The 17,720-nt window shown below is 37.1% G+C and overlaps 1 protein-coding gene across 1 annotated transcript in view; it reads left to right on the top strand.

The window, feature by feature from the left end:
- Window positions 1-6,476: 6,476 nt before the first annotated feature.
- SLC38A4 (solute carrier family 38 member 4) overlaps window positions 6,477-17,720 on the top strand; it is a 40,378-nt gene continuing 29,134 nt past the window's right edge. Inside the window, exons 1-2 of the mRNA XM_030322412.2 lie at window positions 6,477-6,541; window positions 16,529-16,758. Coding sequence (XP_030178272.1) covers window positions 16,640-16,758 — 119 coding nt within the window. The 5' untranslated portion in view covers window positions 6,477-6,541; window positions 16,529-16,639. The remainder of the gene's footprint in view (window positions 6,542-16,528; window positions 16,759-17,720) is intronic.

Below are 17,720 nucleotides of genomic sequence, written 5' to 3'. Positions count from 1 at the left end.
TTGCTGACAGCCCAGCAGGAGAGATGAACATTCCTGGCAGAAACCTGCACCTCATTTACTGCACAGACCTGATGCAGGAAATCCTCCGTGAGAGACTCAGTTCCGTGAGAACTGTCATTGTCAACTGTGACAGATCTCACTCTGCTCAGATTCCTTTGAAAAACAGTTTGTGGTAGACATGCACACTTTATTTCAACATTGAGGCCAGCCTGACCATATCGCTTGTTAACAGGGACACTGATTCCTTTACAGCACAAGTTCATGTCCTCACCTTTTGGGAGCCCCCTTCCCATTAAAGGTCCCATTGAGTGTTCTTCTGCCTCCTTACAGCCTATTGGGTCACAGCTCAAGATACTGTTGGGAGTCCAAGTTCAGGCAAGATGGCACCAGGTTTACAATCTCCAATCAATGATAAAATTACAAAATCAAAATGTCTAGAAAATGTTATGGTAGAGAATTTGCTTTTAAAGGAAAGGGATGGATGGGAATATAAAGGAGAGCAATGGAACTTACCGTGCTGTGGCCCCAAAGAATAATTTTTAAACCCTCAATTGTTCTTCATTAGAAAGGCAGTCAACTCAAGCTCCCATTGTGTTAATGGGATAAACTGAGATGAACAAGGTGATTTAGCTGGAAGTGTTGTTATCATTATAGTTCTACATCACCTTCCTTCCCAGGGCTGACTCCTCAAGCAGGCATTGTAAAGGGTAGGAATCATTCTTCAAAGCAAACTTTTAAAAGCTCTAATTTAGCATTTAGAATTTCGGTATATTATTTTAAATCGTAACCAGCCATAAGCCTCACAGACCTTGTTATCTTTTACCCCGACAGATCTGCTTAGGCAGAAGTTGGAATGAACTTTTGATACTGTTTTCTTTGCATCATTTCAATGTGGGATCAAAAAATAAAGATTGACAAGAATTTGAGTTGCTGAAAAGAAATGGCAGAGAGCAAAAATAACAACATGAGCTGTCTTCTAACTAGATTTTTTGTTTTTTGTTTTTGTTTTTTGGGTTTTTTTTTGTTTTTTTATTTTGTTTTTTGTTTGTTTCATTTTGTTTTTTGGTTTTTGTTTTTGTTTTTTGGTCAGCTGAGGCTAAAAGGAATCTTCTATTTAGGTCTGTGGCAAAGTCTCTTAAATTTGTCAACCTGCTCCAAACTTGTTTGCTAATTTTGCAACATAGTAGTTGACTATGCAAACATTTCCAAAACATTCCATTGTATAACTGTAAAGGTGCTGTAGGCTGGGGTGAAAAGAGGGGCAGGCCATCAACTAAGTAACTTTCTCAGAATGTATGGGTCATTGCATTTTTCTTGGTCAGGGAGTTTTTAGAGCAGAAAAGCAAGGTCTCTTCCAGGGGCCTGGGCTGGGAAGTCCTTTGAGGTCTCTTATTTGAGAGTGTTTCGAGTTTCTGAAGGTATCCCCAAATGAGGCTATTGAAAGTCATTTGCATTGTATGTGTGTTTAGGTGTTAATTTGCGAAATAGACACGTTGATAATGTACTACATTTAACAAGCCTGTTTTGGGCTTTAAGTAAATTTTTAAATATATTTGGAGCCTTAAAAAATGGAAGTGGCCTAAGATTCAATGGATATCTGACAGGCTGTGCTGAAGGAGGATTAGACAAACATTAATCTTTAGTTCTTTTTTTTTTAAGTTTATTTATTTTTCAGAGAGAGAGTGAGAGAGTGAGGAAGAGAGGGCCAGAGAGAGGGGGAGAGAGAGAACCCCAAGCAGGCTCCAAGCTGTCAGTGCAGAGCCCGATGTGGGGCTTGATCTCACAAACCATGAGATCATGACCTGAACCTAAATTAGGAGTCGGATGCTTAACCGACTGAGCCACCCAGGCGCCCCTTAATCTTTAGCTCTGTGTCTACAATTAATTTGGCATGTGGCTCTTTGGGGGTATTCCGTTTTATCTGCCTTTATTCTGTATTTTTTATTCTGTGAATTGAGGTTAATAACTATAAAACCATAGAAAAAGACACCTACAGCAATACCTAAGCTTTCATCATTCTGCAAGTGATACAAAGACTATTGTAGCTCAAGTATATACACAGTCAACTCACCTTCGGGATCATAGAATTCTGTTATTTGAATTATTTAGGAAGATTTCTGTAACATTTCTGCACAGAATTTTTTTTCTTTCATTTTTTCTTGTGTCCATATTGAGAGATAAAATGAAGAATTTGGAGTGCCAAAGCATGACATCAAAAAAAAAAAAAAAATCACAAATTCTCTTCAACACTGTAAGCCTGAAAATGAAAATCCAGAGGGTAAAAACTACATCAAAAAGAAATAATCAAGATCTTGTTTCTGACTGCAGTTGTCCTAGTGTCTATTTTTAAGAATGACTTGGTAAATCAGGTAGACATTTACCCACAATACGATAGGAAATAGTTGGATTAATGTAAGTGCCCATATTTGGAAGCACTAATATTGACTGTAGGATGATGGACATATGGTCTCGGGACTTGATCTACTTTATTAGATTTTGAGTTTATGAAGCTAAAGGCTGAAAATGATAAAAAAAAAAAAAGTAACTTCTTGGAAAATAAGGCATCACAAAAAGAACGCAGTTCTTTTCTGCTCTAAAAGAGTGTCACTTTTTTAGCAAGGTTAAAAAGAAAGACGAGAAAAAGGTAGGTGACCTAAAGAGAAGTTAAAACAGGAGCAAAGAAAAGGAAGGGAATGCAGGTACAGACATGATACAAAATTATTAAAAATTAGGTAATTTGGTTTCTTCTTAGTCAATACTGTTTCTACCTTCTTCTGCCAGTTTGGCTATAATCAGATCATATTTCCAAGTATTATTTTGTCCCATGACTAAAATTAGAAATTTGGGTGCAGTTCTGATGAGAACAAGAGGTTATCTTTCTCAGTGTCATTGCAAAATGCCATGATGGTCTGGCTAAGGCATTTTTTTTAATTGTTGACTCATTTTGACTTGATCCAGCTGGAACTTTCTGAGGACAGCACTGAAAGTGGAAATTTTAAACAAGATAATCAGTGATTTTAAACATAAGCACGAAAAGTTTTAATTCAATGTATAGGTAGGATCTGAACTTATTTTGAGCCAACAATTTTGTACTTTCAATAGATAACATATTGGGATATACGCTCTAAGACCTTCTCTGTACTATCTGAAAATGATAGCCACAGATGGATGGATGAGGTGCCAAAATGGATGCGTTATCACCATGTATTCTCTTCGTGTATATAAAGAAAAATGAAGATTGTATTGCAAGTTTCTTGTTTTTCATAGGATAGTCACATAAAATTCATGGCATGTATGGTGAGCTAGTAAAAGTGATAAATCGGAACAGTAGTATAAGAAAGAGTCAAACCACCAGTGACCTTGGTTTAAATCCTTTCCATCTGCCTTTTCTTCTGCCAGTATCCTCAGATAGGTAAATATCACCAAAGCCAAACTATCATTCAACCTCCTCACTGACCTCCATGTCCCTGCCTCCATCTCCTCCTTCTTCCTACCTGCCTCCCCTTCCTGCTGATTTTATAATTTTTTTTTCAGAAGCCTTCAAGAGATCCTTATCATTAAAATTCTGAGCTTCTTTTACAGTCTGGACTATTCCATTCTATGTTTTTTTGGGGTTGTTTTGCCAGAACACGCTTTAGTCTGTTTACAGTTTTCACCCAGGATGCCTTTCCTTTTTCTTTCTACCTATTGGGATCTCATGTGGACTTTGAAGGTCCTCCTCAAAGTCCATGGGCTCCATAACTCCTTCTTGGATGGTTTCAGCCCCAGGGGACTCTTCATCTTCCGGAGTCCTGTGCAATTATGCTGACATTAACTGTGTTATAGTCTGGGAAGTCAGGTATCCCTTTATGTGGTCATATCTTATCCCTTGGGTCCCCTTTCTCCTTAACCCATGTACCAAGTCTCCTATATCTGCTCCTGGTAACACTTACATGAATTCCTTTTATGAAGGATCAGTTAAAGTGTTTGTCATCTTCTTGCCCAGACTTGCTTCATTTTTCACTACCCACAGATTTTTCATTGTATTCACTTTTTAAAGTCGGTATATATTCTGGTTCATTACCTCTTCCTAGAGTGGTACTGGAGCCAAATCAGAGACTAAATGAATATGTTGCATTTGCTATGCTTTAAAAATCAAAAGAGCAAAGACCTATTACCAAATGTATACAAAATTACATCACGTATGATTTTAAGAAATATGTAGAACATGAAACTATAGCGTTAAGTCTGTTTTCCTGATGAAAGGCAAGTTACAATGAGTTTCATCAAAAGCAGACTATATGTTTTTTCATTAATTGAAATACCTAAACATGTCAAAAATTGAGGGAAGAAAATAGTCAAACAAGCTCCTAGGCTGTTTTAATTCAGCTAACTTTTATCAAATTAATTTTCATATGTATATATTTGAGTTTTAAGTCAGTGTTAGCAAAGTTCGTGATAAGAATTTTGCAATTAGAATAGATTCAGAAGAAATATAGACCTCTCTTAAGTGTGTTTTTTATTTTAATCTGATATGCTAGTTTACTATAATTTAGTGCATTTGAAGAAGATCTGAATTATAAATGAAATCTAAACTAAAATTTTAAGAGAGGAAAACTTTAGTGATTTATACATTTATCTCTATCCTTTTTAATATGAAGATACCATGGAATGAAATTCACATATTAGATTTTTTTTCAGCTGACCCACTATGAAATGGAATGTTACTAGAATACAGATATTTAATCTTCTAACAATTAGTGCAGGTTTTTGCTTGTTTAATCTTATACTCATCTGGTAACTTTGCAAAAAGAAAAATCTTAAGTTGGAAAGATCACAGTTTAAACAATGGAAGTGCTTTGAAAAGGAATAGTCTTTAAATTTTTCTGAAGTTAAAGTTAATATATTTGTTATAATTTTTCCCTAGACCATAATAATTTTCACAAAAAAACAAATCTACAGAGTGATTTTGAAAAATAAAGAACAAGCTAACTAAGACACAAATACAAGCCAAGATACCATATTAAAGTTAATAGACCAAATGGGCACATTTGAAAAGGAAATTAGAAAGGGGTGAATGGACATTTTACTTAAGCTGCTGCAGGGCACTAACTATTAAGAATTTCTCGGGGCGCCTGGGTGGCGCAGTCGGTTAAGCGTCCGACTTCAGCCAGGTCACGATCTCGCGTTCCGTGAGTTCGAGCCCCGCGTCAGGCTCTGGGCTGATGGCTCAGAGCCTGGAGCCTGTTTCCGATTCTGTGTCTCCCTCTCTCTCTGCCCCTCGCCCGTTCATGCTCTGTCTCTCTCTGTCCCAAAAATAAATAAAAAAACGTTGAAAAAAAAAAATTTAAAAAAAAAAAAAAAAAAGAATTTCTTACTCAAAGAACAATGCTTAGTTGTGTTTTTATAGAAATAGAGAGCTGACCCATGTGTTGTAATCTAACATTTCTTCTGATTGGTCATCAGATTGTTCACTCATGTCATAAATATTTAAAAGGCTAAGAACCCTGAATTCTGGATTGATTTTTAATCTTTTTTTCACCTCACTCCGATATGTGTAATTGATACATTTTCATAACAGAACAAATTATATGCCAACACACTTTGACTTTCTCTAATTTGTGGAAAGCCAAATAGATTTCTTTGAAAAGGAGGAAATGTTCATTTAGAAGTTCTTTACAAACTCCAAACAGGGGTGCCTGGAGAACTTATTTGGTTGAGCGTCCAACTCTTGATTTCTGCTCAGATCAGGATCTCAGGGTCGGAGGAGCCTGCTTAAGATTCTCTTTCTCTCTCTCCTTCTGCCCCTCTCTCCCACTCGTGTTCTCTCTAAACATTTTTTTTTAATAAAAAACTCCAAATAGCATTGTGCTTATTCAGCACAGTGCCTTTGGAATGGTAACAGTGGTAGACAGAGCTTACAATTTTCAATCTTGCGGTGCCTTAAGTAAGTTGGTGTCATTTGGAAGTGTCTGTCATTCTATAAAATTTCCTCCGAATAAGCCAGAAATTCAGATATATTTGAATATATATCCCCTATACCTAATATTTTCTATGCATTCTGATTATAATGCTTCAGTCAACAATCAGACTCCATAACTATTATTATTGTATTATTATGCTTTGGCTTCAGTTCATACACCTAGAAACATCAATTTTCCAAAAGCTTTATCAACCAACTTATATCATCTTCATACAGAATGAGAGCAGTCAAGATAAAACTTTCAGTAAATGAGTATTTTGCTGTATAAAAGCCAAAATTCTACAAACAAATAGAAATTGGTGTAACTGATGTTTAATCCAAATGTACAACAGTCAACTGAGTTAGCTGCCTCTTTTTTTTTTTTTTTTTTTTTTTTTTTTTTGAGAGCTGACGCAAGTTGGACAGAGGGAGACGTTGGGGCAAGGTGGTGGTGGTCTGATTGGCCTGTCTCATTCACGCCCACTGGTCTTTAAATCATTGTCTAGAGCCCCAAAGGTTCATATAAGTCAACACTGTCGCAGGGGTCTGCCATTTCAAACAATTCCAGAAAGATCGCACAGGACTGGATAAATAATTAAGGTAAAGTTCTTTTTACATGAATAGTTGCAGTGTTAAGATAATGCTTCCCTTCTTCTTTTTATGGTGTTGATTATTTATTACAAATCAAATGTTTGAAAATAGTACTTGGGCAATTCTTTTCTCATTTAAAAAAGATAAAATTGGAATTATTTACCCACATCTTGACTGCAGCTTTCTTTTGCAGATAATTTTAGGTTTGAGCATAAAATTAGGACAGTGGATAATAGAAAAGAGAAAAAAGGGTTAGGTAACAAGTATTTAGTTATTTACATCTCCTGGTTAACCACTGAGTAAAGAGTTGACATAATTTGTCTTAGTAAAATTATAAGGTTTTAGAAGTACATTCCAAATGCTATAACATTAAAGATTTTCCTTGTCTTGAAAACAAAAATGCCCACAAAAACCAATGAAAGGAGGAACATCCCATGACTGCAGCAGGTATCAATGGCTAAGAGTTTGGGCTGCACCATTGGTAAATGCAAAAGACACAGTTGTGTTTTACCTTGCTTCTTATGTGTCCATTTTAATGAAAGAGTATTTTTAGAGCAAATTTACTAAAAGAAACTGGAAAAGTGAATAGAATATAAGAATATATATGAGAATAAGAATAGAAACACAGCTTTAGATTTTGAAGGACTAGACTCAATTATCTAAAAATAAAGCTATATTCCTCAAATTTATCAATCAGATGGGGGGAAATTCTCCATGGATTTAAGTATCTGCATATTTTGGGTATCTTGCTGAACATAAAGTAAGGGTCTCACCCAAATTCCCAGGTGGTAGCAAAGAGTGTTTCCTAACTCATTGAAAAAAGTATTTAAACTGATGATATATATCACATTCATGGTCAGTTGGCTGAAAGTTTGATTTTTGACACACTGAAGAAATTTAGGTGTGTTTTCTAGAAAAGACTACCATTTATTTTATAGGCCAAGACCCTCCAGTTGTTCAGATTTATATTTAGGTGATGTTTTTGGATTTTCTTGAAAGTCTTTATTTTTCTACTCCTATGAAGTATATCAGTAAGATTTAAGTACTGAGAAATGCAGTTTTGAGGACTAAATTCTTGTGTTTTCTATAACCATGTTTTAATATGAGTTGCTTTAGAAAAAGTAAAATAAATTATTTTTAAAAAGTACCTCTGAGGGTAATCTAGTATCTATTATAAAGCATGTTGACATCTTAGAATTTATTGCATCCACAATTCAGGTTCTGAAATATCATGCTTTAATACATGAAGCATACAGAATTCACTCTGATATATCATATGGGACAGATCTTTCTACATTTCTGGAAACTACTGTTTGAGGAAATAGGAACTGAAACTTATGCACGAATATAAGAGGCTTCTTCATGTTTAAGATGATAGAGAACCTCTGTTACCATCTAAGAACAGAGCTAGAAATGCTATTTTGCTTATAAAATGTAAGAAAATAACATTTAACATATTCAGATTTTATGAATTGTCCTTTATATGATTCAAATGACTGCTTTATGCTTATATCAGCAAGCATTTAATCTTCTTACAAAAGGAAAAGATCTCAACATAGGGTTATTTTTTTAACTTTTCTAGTTCTCCCCAGGTACTATTTCTAAGCTATGGCTGAGTAGAGGAAAGGAATGGAAATGTTAAAATATTAGCACCAGCAATAGAAGTAGTCAAGTAAACAGTTTTGCTGCCATTGGCAGTTTCTTTTCTAAGAGGTACCTCAGACTGAATGATACCAAATGCTTTTGTGGAAGCTAATTTCTGTGAAAAATCATGCCACAGACTAACAAGCCATCTGACTGTCAATATGTGACCAGAAAGACACCGTTGGGGAAACTGTTTAAAAGAATCTAATATAAAGGTAATGTTAGATTGACTCCATTGTTAACACTGTATTCATTTACCTAAGGTACATTTGGGGTGTGGATTTAAGTCCATTGCTTGGATGCAAAGATCATTTGGCTCTTAGAAGTTGTATGACCAGCTACTTCCCACTTGCTCAACCAAAGGGTAAATGAGATGTCAGGCTATCTGCTACCTAAACCTAGATTTCAGGGTAGATTCATCAGAACTTGGCATGAAAGACTACACAGACTGGATGGTGGGAAATGCTCTGCCAGTGCTAGCTTCCTTTTCCCTTTCCCTTATCAGGTAAAATAAATGTTTACAGTCACTAGGAAAGGTCATAACTTTTGCCTCTTGACTCAAGGACAGTTTGGCTTCCCAGATTTGAGGTCTTTCTTTGACGTTGAACTACATAAGTAGCACACAAGTTTGCTTTTCTGAGAATCTTCCAGCCTGCATTTTTTGGGCACCTATTCAAACAAGGCACAATGTTTAGTAACTAGAATTTGGATATAAGGAATCAGCTATGATGACATTTAAGATAGCACTTAATAAATGTGAAAAAACAAAGCCTTCTAATAGTAATAGTATCCTAAATACCTTCGTTTCCAGTTCTGATTTTGTATCTTCACGAATGAGTGAAGCAACAATGCAGATGACCACCCCCCCCCCCCCGGAATGTTTAGTCCATTTCTGCAAGGTCTCTGTATCACAGAGAAACTTCCCTTCATTGAGGAGCAAAGCTAGACTACAGAAAGTTCTGTCAAACCAAATTTGATTTTTCTTTTAGAATAATTTTGAACATTCTTTGTGCAACGATGCTCTTCTTTCTCGTGATGACCAGAGGGAAACACTTCCATGCCACTTTGAAATATTAACCTGTCAAGGGGGAGCAAGAATGCATGCTTGTAACTAGGAAGGAGAGCATATACGGTTGCAATGGCCTTAGGAGGATATAATACGAGGCACGGTGCCACATGTGCTGGGAATACGTAGGTTCCCCGCGCTGTTCCCACTTTCATGAAGCTCGCCACTTAGTGGAACAGACGGTTCTTTATCAAAGAATCACATAAAACGTAAGTGCGAAGTGTGATAAGTAGGTGAAGGAAAGGAGAACCTGCCACAAGAGCATGTAACAGGGATCTGGTTTAGCGGGCAGGCCTCTCTGACCACATTTAAAGATTTCCAGATTCTTTTAACTTTGGGAGACACCTGGGTTTAAGAATGTGGGAAAGAACATTCCAGGTGGAAAGAACAGCATGTTAAAAGGTCCCGAGGTGGCAAGGAGAGATGAAAAAGGCCCAGGGAGTGAAGGGAGGTGCCATTCAATTTGGGCCTAAAGAGCAACACGTGTGTTCAAGTAGGCAGATCTCTGTAACGTAGTAGGAAATTTGACTTGATTCTAAAGAGTAATGAAAATAATCGTTTTGTTTTTTTTTTTTAATTTTGAAAGAAGGACTGATAGGACTTGGTGATAGATTGGACATGGATAGAAAGATTCAGGATAGAGAATGAGAGGTGTCAATACCTATAGCCAGATTCTTCCTGTGAGCAATTGGGTTAATGACAGTGCTGTGTACTGAGATGGGGGCAGGAGAATCTGTGTCTATGAACATTTTATTCTATTTTAATGTCACATATAATGTACCGTATATAGTATATTACATATATTATATTTTTCAATCAAGGTGTATGCCAACATCATTCTTTTCTGGTCTGCCCATGCAATGATTCATTGATTGTTCGAGAAGTAGCTATTTAGAGAAAAAGTGAAAATGTAAATTATGTTTTAATAGTTCAAAATCTGTTTTTTCTACTAAACAGTTCATCAGCTACAGCAATTCTGTCTTATTCGTGCTTTATCTTTCGGAGTTTCTGGCCCACATTTCATTCTCAATATTTGTTGAATGAATAAATACCATCTGTAAAATACTTCCACACTGAAGTATAATCATGTTAGTAAATTTTAATTATGCGCTGAGTGTTTCAAAGTATGTACTTTCTGCTACAGACACATGATGCAGAATATTTAGTTTCTCATGTTCTAATTCTTTTTAAATTTTGCTCTTGGCTGTTTCCTTGAGTGGCCAGTCATACAATCTTTAGAGCTAAAGTATGAGATAGGAAGATGTGTTCCAGCTTTTATGAGAAGATATCCCTTCGCCAGGACCAAAATCAGGATTAGGGGCCAAGATCTTAAACCACTAATTCATACTTCATGGGCTATATTATGTCATCTTCAAAAGAGAATGTAATGATTTATATATGGTACAAACAGCATGAGATTAAGTCTCGATTCCCATATTTTTAAGGATACCTACCTTGCTTACATTTTTTCTGAGTTTGGAGAACTCTAAAGTCCTCTTTTATGAAAACTGTAGATATACATGTAAGATGCTATATATGTTGGCATGCTGATAAAAATAGCAATTAAATTCTGATTATTAAAAGAAAGAACAGGAATTTACTACTACTCCGTGCCAAACTTTGATGAGCATGATATCTCCTAAATCCTGATAGCACTGCTTTGTGGTAAATAATATTACCCTCATTTTACATACGGGAAGACGGAAATGTCAGAAGTTAGTTAATTTGGCCAAGATTTATGCCTGGTTATATTTATCATCAGAGCCAGAGTTTCTGATCCTTGTTAATAGATATGAAGCTCTATAACAGTGTCGGCATGTGGTAAGTACTGCCACATTTTATATACTTTTTTATATCAGGTTAGCTTAATATGAATAAAATCAGTGAGGTTCCTTTGAATAAATATGCAATGAAATGGAATTTAACTGAAGCCCCCAGGCCTACTGCCACATATATTCTGGGAACCCCCTAGAGGGGTTGACTAAAGCACAGAATACAGTGCATTCCAGGTACCATGACTCAGCTGTGCAAACAGCCTGAGGCGGTAGAGAACCTGTTGAGTTCCTGCAACTGCACCAGGGCTAATGAAGCTAGAACACACTGAGGTGGGGAGGAGAGGGGACCAGAAAAGAGGGTGAACCCTGTAGAACCATGTTGAGAATTTAGATTTTCTCCTAAGAACAAGGGGAGGACAGGAAAGGGTTTTAAGCAAATAAATATGATCCAGGTTTTGTTTTTAAAAGGTCACTCTGGTTGTTGTGTGAAAAGCAAATTGCCGGAGAAGAGAGGCAAGAGAGGGTTCAAGGACAGGGATTAGAACTGTTACAGTTGACAGCAGAAGAAATGATGGTAGCTTGGACACGACTGATGGAGGCAGAAATAGAGAGTAGTAGACTAACTTGAGAAATACTCTGACTACGTGTAAAATCAACCAGACTTTATAAAGGACCGGATGTGGGGGGTAAGGTAGGAAAACTTTTAAGAGAAGACTCATGCTTCCGGTTTGAGTAACTTGATAAATGGTAACGATATTCTCTGGTTAGGAAACATCGGAAGAAGAGGACACTGTTACAAGTTAGATTTGGGTCACATGGAATTTAAACTGCCTTTGAGATATCCAAGTATATACATCAGTTAGGACACTGGACATGTGCAGCTGGAGAGAAGAGAGGCCTGGATAAGGATGTCACTTGAGCAGTCCTTGGGATATGAAGTCTTGCGAGTAGATTGGAAGACTGGGGGGTTTAGGACCTAATGTTGAGAAATTTAAGCAATGAAGTGTTAAGCAAAATACTGTTTAAAAGAAAAAACCAAGAAGTTCCAAAAAATATCAGTGTCATTAATAAACACAAGTTTGGAAGCATTCTTCGAAGGTAGAGAGCAGATATTTTTCACTGGAAAAGTCTGTGAAAGAGAGAAGGAAGCCAGGGAAAACCAAGGTAAGTGGGCTTTTTTTCCCCAGAATAAGCCTGGCAGCAGCTCCAAGTTAAATCAACGTATACGAAGAGAAGGTGTGGATCACTGGCAACCACTGACCAGGGGGTCACCAAGGAACCTCAATCTGGACATTTTACCCCGTTTGGGCTGCCGCCTTCGCTCAAAGGATAAGGCTGTGATCTAGGGCCTTTACAGAAAACACTAGGGCCTCCACAGCAGACAGAGAGGAGTTACAAGCAGGAATGGAAGCTCCATCCACGAGGAAAACACATGACAGCATTTTGCTCCCACAGAAACCTCTCCTAGAGTGCCCCCCGTGTCTGGGAGTGGGGTTCTCAGGGGATGCTCCATACACAGACATCTGCAGAGAAGCCACTTACAGGACCTACAAGAGAGCAACCCATCGATGAAACCTGCAAGATTTAAGAGCAACCTCAAGTACTACCTAAGTTAACCCACGTCCCCTTCATTCACAAAGATAGACAACCTAAGGTCACTAAGAATTTAAGGAAAACCAGCAAGCAAGAGAAGGACCAAGTTGAACAAACAGAATTAACTCCAGAAAAAAAAAATACATAAATTTAAGGTGCAAAAGAAGCTTTTGAGAACTTCCAATCAATGTCCTTAGAAAGATTTGAGGAAATATTGCATCTGTAAAACAAACATAAAAAGATAGGATGAAAAAAGTTCAAAACCAAGTTATTATAAACTCAAAACATGACTGTGAAAAATAGTTAGTGGACAGGTCAAAAAGTAAAATAGGGGGCACCTGGGTGGCTCAGTCGGTTGGGCATCTGATTTTGGCTCAGGTCATGATCTCACAGTTTGTGGGTTGGAGCCCTGCATTGGGCTCTGTGCTGACACCTTGGAGCCTGGAGCCTGCTTCAGATTCTGTGTCTCCTTCTCTCTCTGCCCCTTACCTACTTGCACTCTGTCTATCTGTCTCTCTCTCTCTCAAAATAAACATTAAAAAATTAAATTAAAAATAAATAAAATAGATATAGCTTAAAAGTAATGTGTGTTATACAATAGAATACTACTCAGCCATAAAAAGAATGAAATCTTGTCATTTGCAAGGACATGGAGGGAGCTAGGGAGTATCATGCTAAGAGAAATAAGTCAGTCAGAGAAAGTCACATGATTTCATTCATATGTGGAATTTAAGAAACAAAACAAACGAGCAAAGGAGGAAAAAGAGGAGAGAGCAAACGAAGGAACAGACTTAACTATGGAGAACAAACTGATGGTTATCAGAGGAGAAGTGGTGGGGGCATGGGTGAAACAGGTGATGGGGATGAAGGAGTGCACTTGTGATGAGCACCAGGTATTGTATGGAAGTGTTGAATCACTAAATTCTGCACCTGAAACTAATATTTACACTGTAGGTTAACTCACTGGAATTTAAATAAAAACTTAATAAACTGTTTTTCTACTTAATACTTCTTCAGACCAAGTCTGAGGGCAAAGCCAAGTCATTTTTCCAATGTGAAACAACTCAGAAATTCTGTTTACAAACATGGACACACTGTGTAAGAGGAGTCAATCAAGGTGGATTCCAGCACAATGCAAAATGAACTGAAGAAAGAAGATAGAATGGTGTTCAGAGGACATTGGCAGCTGAGTGAGACCCCGAGTGTGGAGGAGGAGACCATTCAGAAAGTAACAGTGATGAAAACTTCACTTTCAAAGTTTTAATCACAGAGGACTTCTATATCATTTATTATGCTGTCAAATATACCACTGGTTCTTTGGAGCATAGTATTAACACAATCATAATGTTGTAAATGCTGATTGTTGGTTTTTAGTGTTCAAAACAACCTACAGAAAATTACGAGACTTAGTTGTTTTACAGAATAATATGAAAGTATTATGAATCTCAATATTATAAAAAGCATTTCATTAACCAGAACAATTAGAAGTGCGTGAGAGGATGGATAGAAAGAAGTACGCTAATTTCCTCATCTGTCATATGCACGAGTCTAGAATTGATAAACCATCTCAGAGGTTTTAGTGAATAATTTATAAGGACTAACTTTATATAAAGAACTAAAAATAGAAACGGTCATTAATGGTTCTTGCTCTCAAGCAAAACTGGTCTGTGTGATGGGTGAGAAACTTTTTTACTCATTTAATACAAGTTTCTATTTTTTCTTTAACCATACGCATGTCTTCCATTCTTTCTTTGACTTTTATAGTTTTTTATAATTTTTCATTTGTTATTATATACACACACACACACACACTACCTCATGTTCATGAATATATTCATTTTTATTCCTTCTACTTAAAATACATACACTATGTTTTTTTTTTTTTTTCTTAATCCTGAGAGCTACTATCTTTTTTTTGGTTCTGGACAATTCTCTGCCATTATGTCTTTCTATTTTGTTTCTCCCTGGCCTTACATGTTTCTCATATTAGGAGGGCTATTAGAATATGTTAAATTTCGGGGCACCTGGGTGGCTCAGTCGGTTGAGCGTCTGACTTCGGCTCAGGTCCTGATCTCACGGTCCGTGAGTTTGAGCCCCGCGTCGGGCTCTGTGCTGACAGCTCAGAACCTGGAGCCTGCTTCTGATTCTGTGTCTCCCTCTCTCTCTGACCCTCTCCCCATTCATGTTCTGTCTCTCTCTGTCTCAAAAATAAATAAACGTTGAAAAAAAATAAAAAAAAAAGAATATGTTAAATTTCTTATTCTTGCTTCCCCCCACCATGTCTCTTAACTTTGTATTTGTCTTTCTTTACCTATTTGTGATATAATTTGAGTGATTTTCATGGACCTATCTTCCAGTTTCATGACTCTCTCTTCAGCTGAGTTCTCTTTATTTCAATGACTTTTTTTTTTTTTTTTTTTTTTTTTTTTAGAATTCCTTTTCGGCTCTTTTTCAAATAAGCCTGATCTTTTACAATGTTCTTATTTTATGAATTTTGTTTCTTATTTTGAATCTTCCTATTACTTTTTATTATGTTGTAAAGTCTCTTTTAAGTTGCTTTGCCATTTCAGGGGCGCCTGGGTGGCTCAGTCAGTTGAGCATCCGACTTTCGGCTCAGGTCCTGATCTCACGGTCTGTGAGTTTGAGCCCCACATTGGGTTCTGTGCTGACAGCTCAGAGCCTGGAGCCTGCTTCGGATTCTGTGTCTCCTTCCCTCTGTCCCTTCCCTGCTCATGCTCTGTCTCTCTTTCTCAAAAATAAACATGAAAAACAATTTTTTTTAATTAAAAAAGAAATAAGTAAATTGCTTTGCCATCTCTAGTTACTTAAGTGTGAATCTTTTATCTCATGCTTACTGATGTTCTTCCTGAGTTTTCATGTGGCTTTTGTAATTTAGGGTTGTGAACTCGTCAAGTGTTCCTTCCACAGATGTGCTACTAGCGCACTGGATTGCAGAGGCATTTCCATGTGGTTGTTTTATATCTGTCAGGGGACTTGTGGATTTCATGAGTTCGAGCAATTTTTATGTTAGTTTCTGTGCTCAGGATTTTCTTACCAAACAGGTAGTGCACATTTGAGAACACCTTCCAAGAGTGATAGTATTTCTCCCACTATAACAGTTAAAGAATGGACTGATTCTAATAGTAAAAACTTAAGAAATTGTGTCAACAACATATGATGGATTCACAGTTTTTTGTTTTTTTTTTAAACACAATGCCAGTCCACCCCTTTTTATGTTACTATGAAAATGAGGTAAAAAAAAAGAAAAGAAAAGAAAAGTGCTGGGATTCAAAGCATTAAAGGCAGAGTAGAACCTAAAAGCTGAGTCTCTTTGTTGTTAAAATGCATTTTAATTTTTATATGGATGTTGACTTATGCTTACTCAAAGATCTTGGCTTCATGATCCAAGTGCCTGGAAAGCAGCTCCCTTAGCATGATCCTCCTATCCTGTGTTGCCTGTTATCAAGCATTTTGGTGATGTTAATTCTTTCATGCCCAATTAGCAAATTCTAGCAGACCATTAGATTCTGCTTTGTTAGGTCTTTGTCAACAATTCACTTTTCCTTTCTTTTAAACCATGCAATTTGCTTATAAACAGAAAAGCTTCTTCAAGATCACAGCCAGGTGTTATTTTTTTTCTTCCCACAGTGAATAGTAAAACACTTGCCATGTTGATATACATAGGCACTCTATAAATATCTGCTGATTGAGCAATTTATTAATGATTTTCCTTCTTCTCTTTGATTTTCCCTTTTTTGTATTGGGTAAAGGAAACTTGCCAGACATATTTATATGACAGTTTCAGGAGTTTACTTTCTTTCCATGTTTTTATAGAGACCATACACAAAGTAGGTGATTCTATATTCATTTATCTAGTCAAAGAAAATTACAATGGTTTATTTTGTGTTCCGCTCACAGAACAGAGTGTTCTGAACATCAGCCCAAAGAGGAAGAACCTTAAGCTGAAGGTACAGCCTACTGTTTACACTGAAGGAGCTTGTGTGTGGACAAGAAGCGCTGACAGCTGAAATGGATCCCATGGAACTGAGAAATGTCAACATCGAACCTGATGATGAGAGCATCAGTGGAGAAAGTGTTCAAGATGGCTACACTGGGATGGGAAATTTAGAAAAGGCAGCAATGAGCAGGTATGGGGTTAAAGATGACCAGGTTCCATGGAAAAATGAGAGGTTTGTGGATGTGAGAAACAATGTTTTTCAATTCATTACCTATTTGAGAGATAACAATGACATCGATGTTAACACATCAACTTTCTGATCCTAAAGTATTCATTATTACATCATTATTCTGTGTCTCTGATTTAGACTGTGTGTGACTAATTTAGAATTGAAGTTATAGCATTCTTGTGTCATTAATAGAGGATACTTCCAGTTATATTAGCCTACCATTTCTTTTACCTCTTGGACTATTTTCTCTGATCCCTCTTCCTTTGACTGCCCCTTAAATGCTGCTGCATCTCCAGAATTCTGTAGGGATTCTTTGGTCACTAAAAGTGTCCTGTGAGCAAGCTCATTCACAACTATCACGGTCTCACCCACTGAACGCATGCCACGTCTTGGGCCTGTTAGACATCTCCACTTCCTTTCAGATCGTTATACCCAACCGTGTGCTACACATCTGTACGGGGTGTCTCACATGTCAGAACCGCCTCATGTATAAAGTCAAACTTGTAATGTCTAATACTGAACTCCTATAATTCTCTTCCAAACCTGCTCCTCCCCCAGGAGTTCCCACCACAGTGAAAGTCACCACTATCATACAGCAACACAATCTGAAGACCCCGATTAACAACCCTGAGTTGTCCCTTCCCTCAAACCACACATCCAATGTTTGATTGTAGTCAGTTGGTTCCACCTCTTTGAATACTTGAAATCCACCCACTTCTGTGTATCCATTCTACTGCCATCTCACTTTAGGTCCTTATCTGTCACCTATTAAAACAGGCTGGTTGGTCTCCCTGTCTTACAGTTTGCTCTCCCCCAACTAGCTCTTCACATCCCTGCAAAAGTAATCTTTTACAGTTGCCAAGGGACTCCTGTTCCATCCCTCGGTAAAGCCTTTCAGTGGCTCCCCATTAGTTATAAGACAA

The sequence above is a fragment of the Lynx canadensis genome, chromosome B4, assembly GCF_007474595.2.
Source record: "Lynx canadensis isolate LIC74 chromosome B4, mLynCan4.pri.v2, whole genome shotgun sequence".
Lineage (NCBI taxonomy): Eukaryota > Metazoa > Chordata > Mammalia > Carnivora > Felidae > Lynx > Lynx canadensis.
Note: the sequence above shows the minus strand (reverse complement) of the source record. Positions and strands in the feature narration are given on the sequence as shown.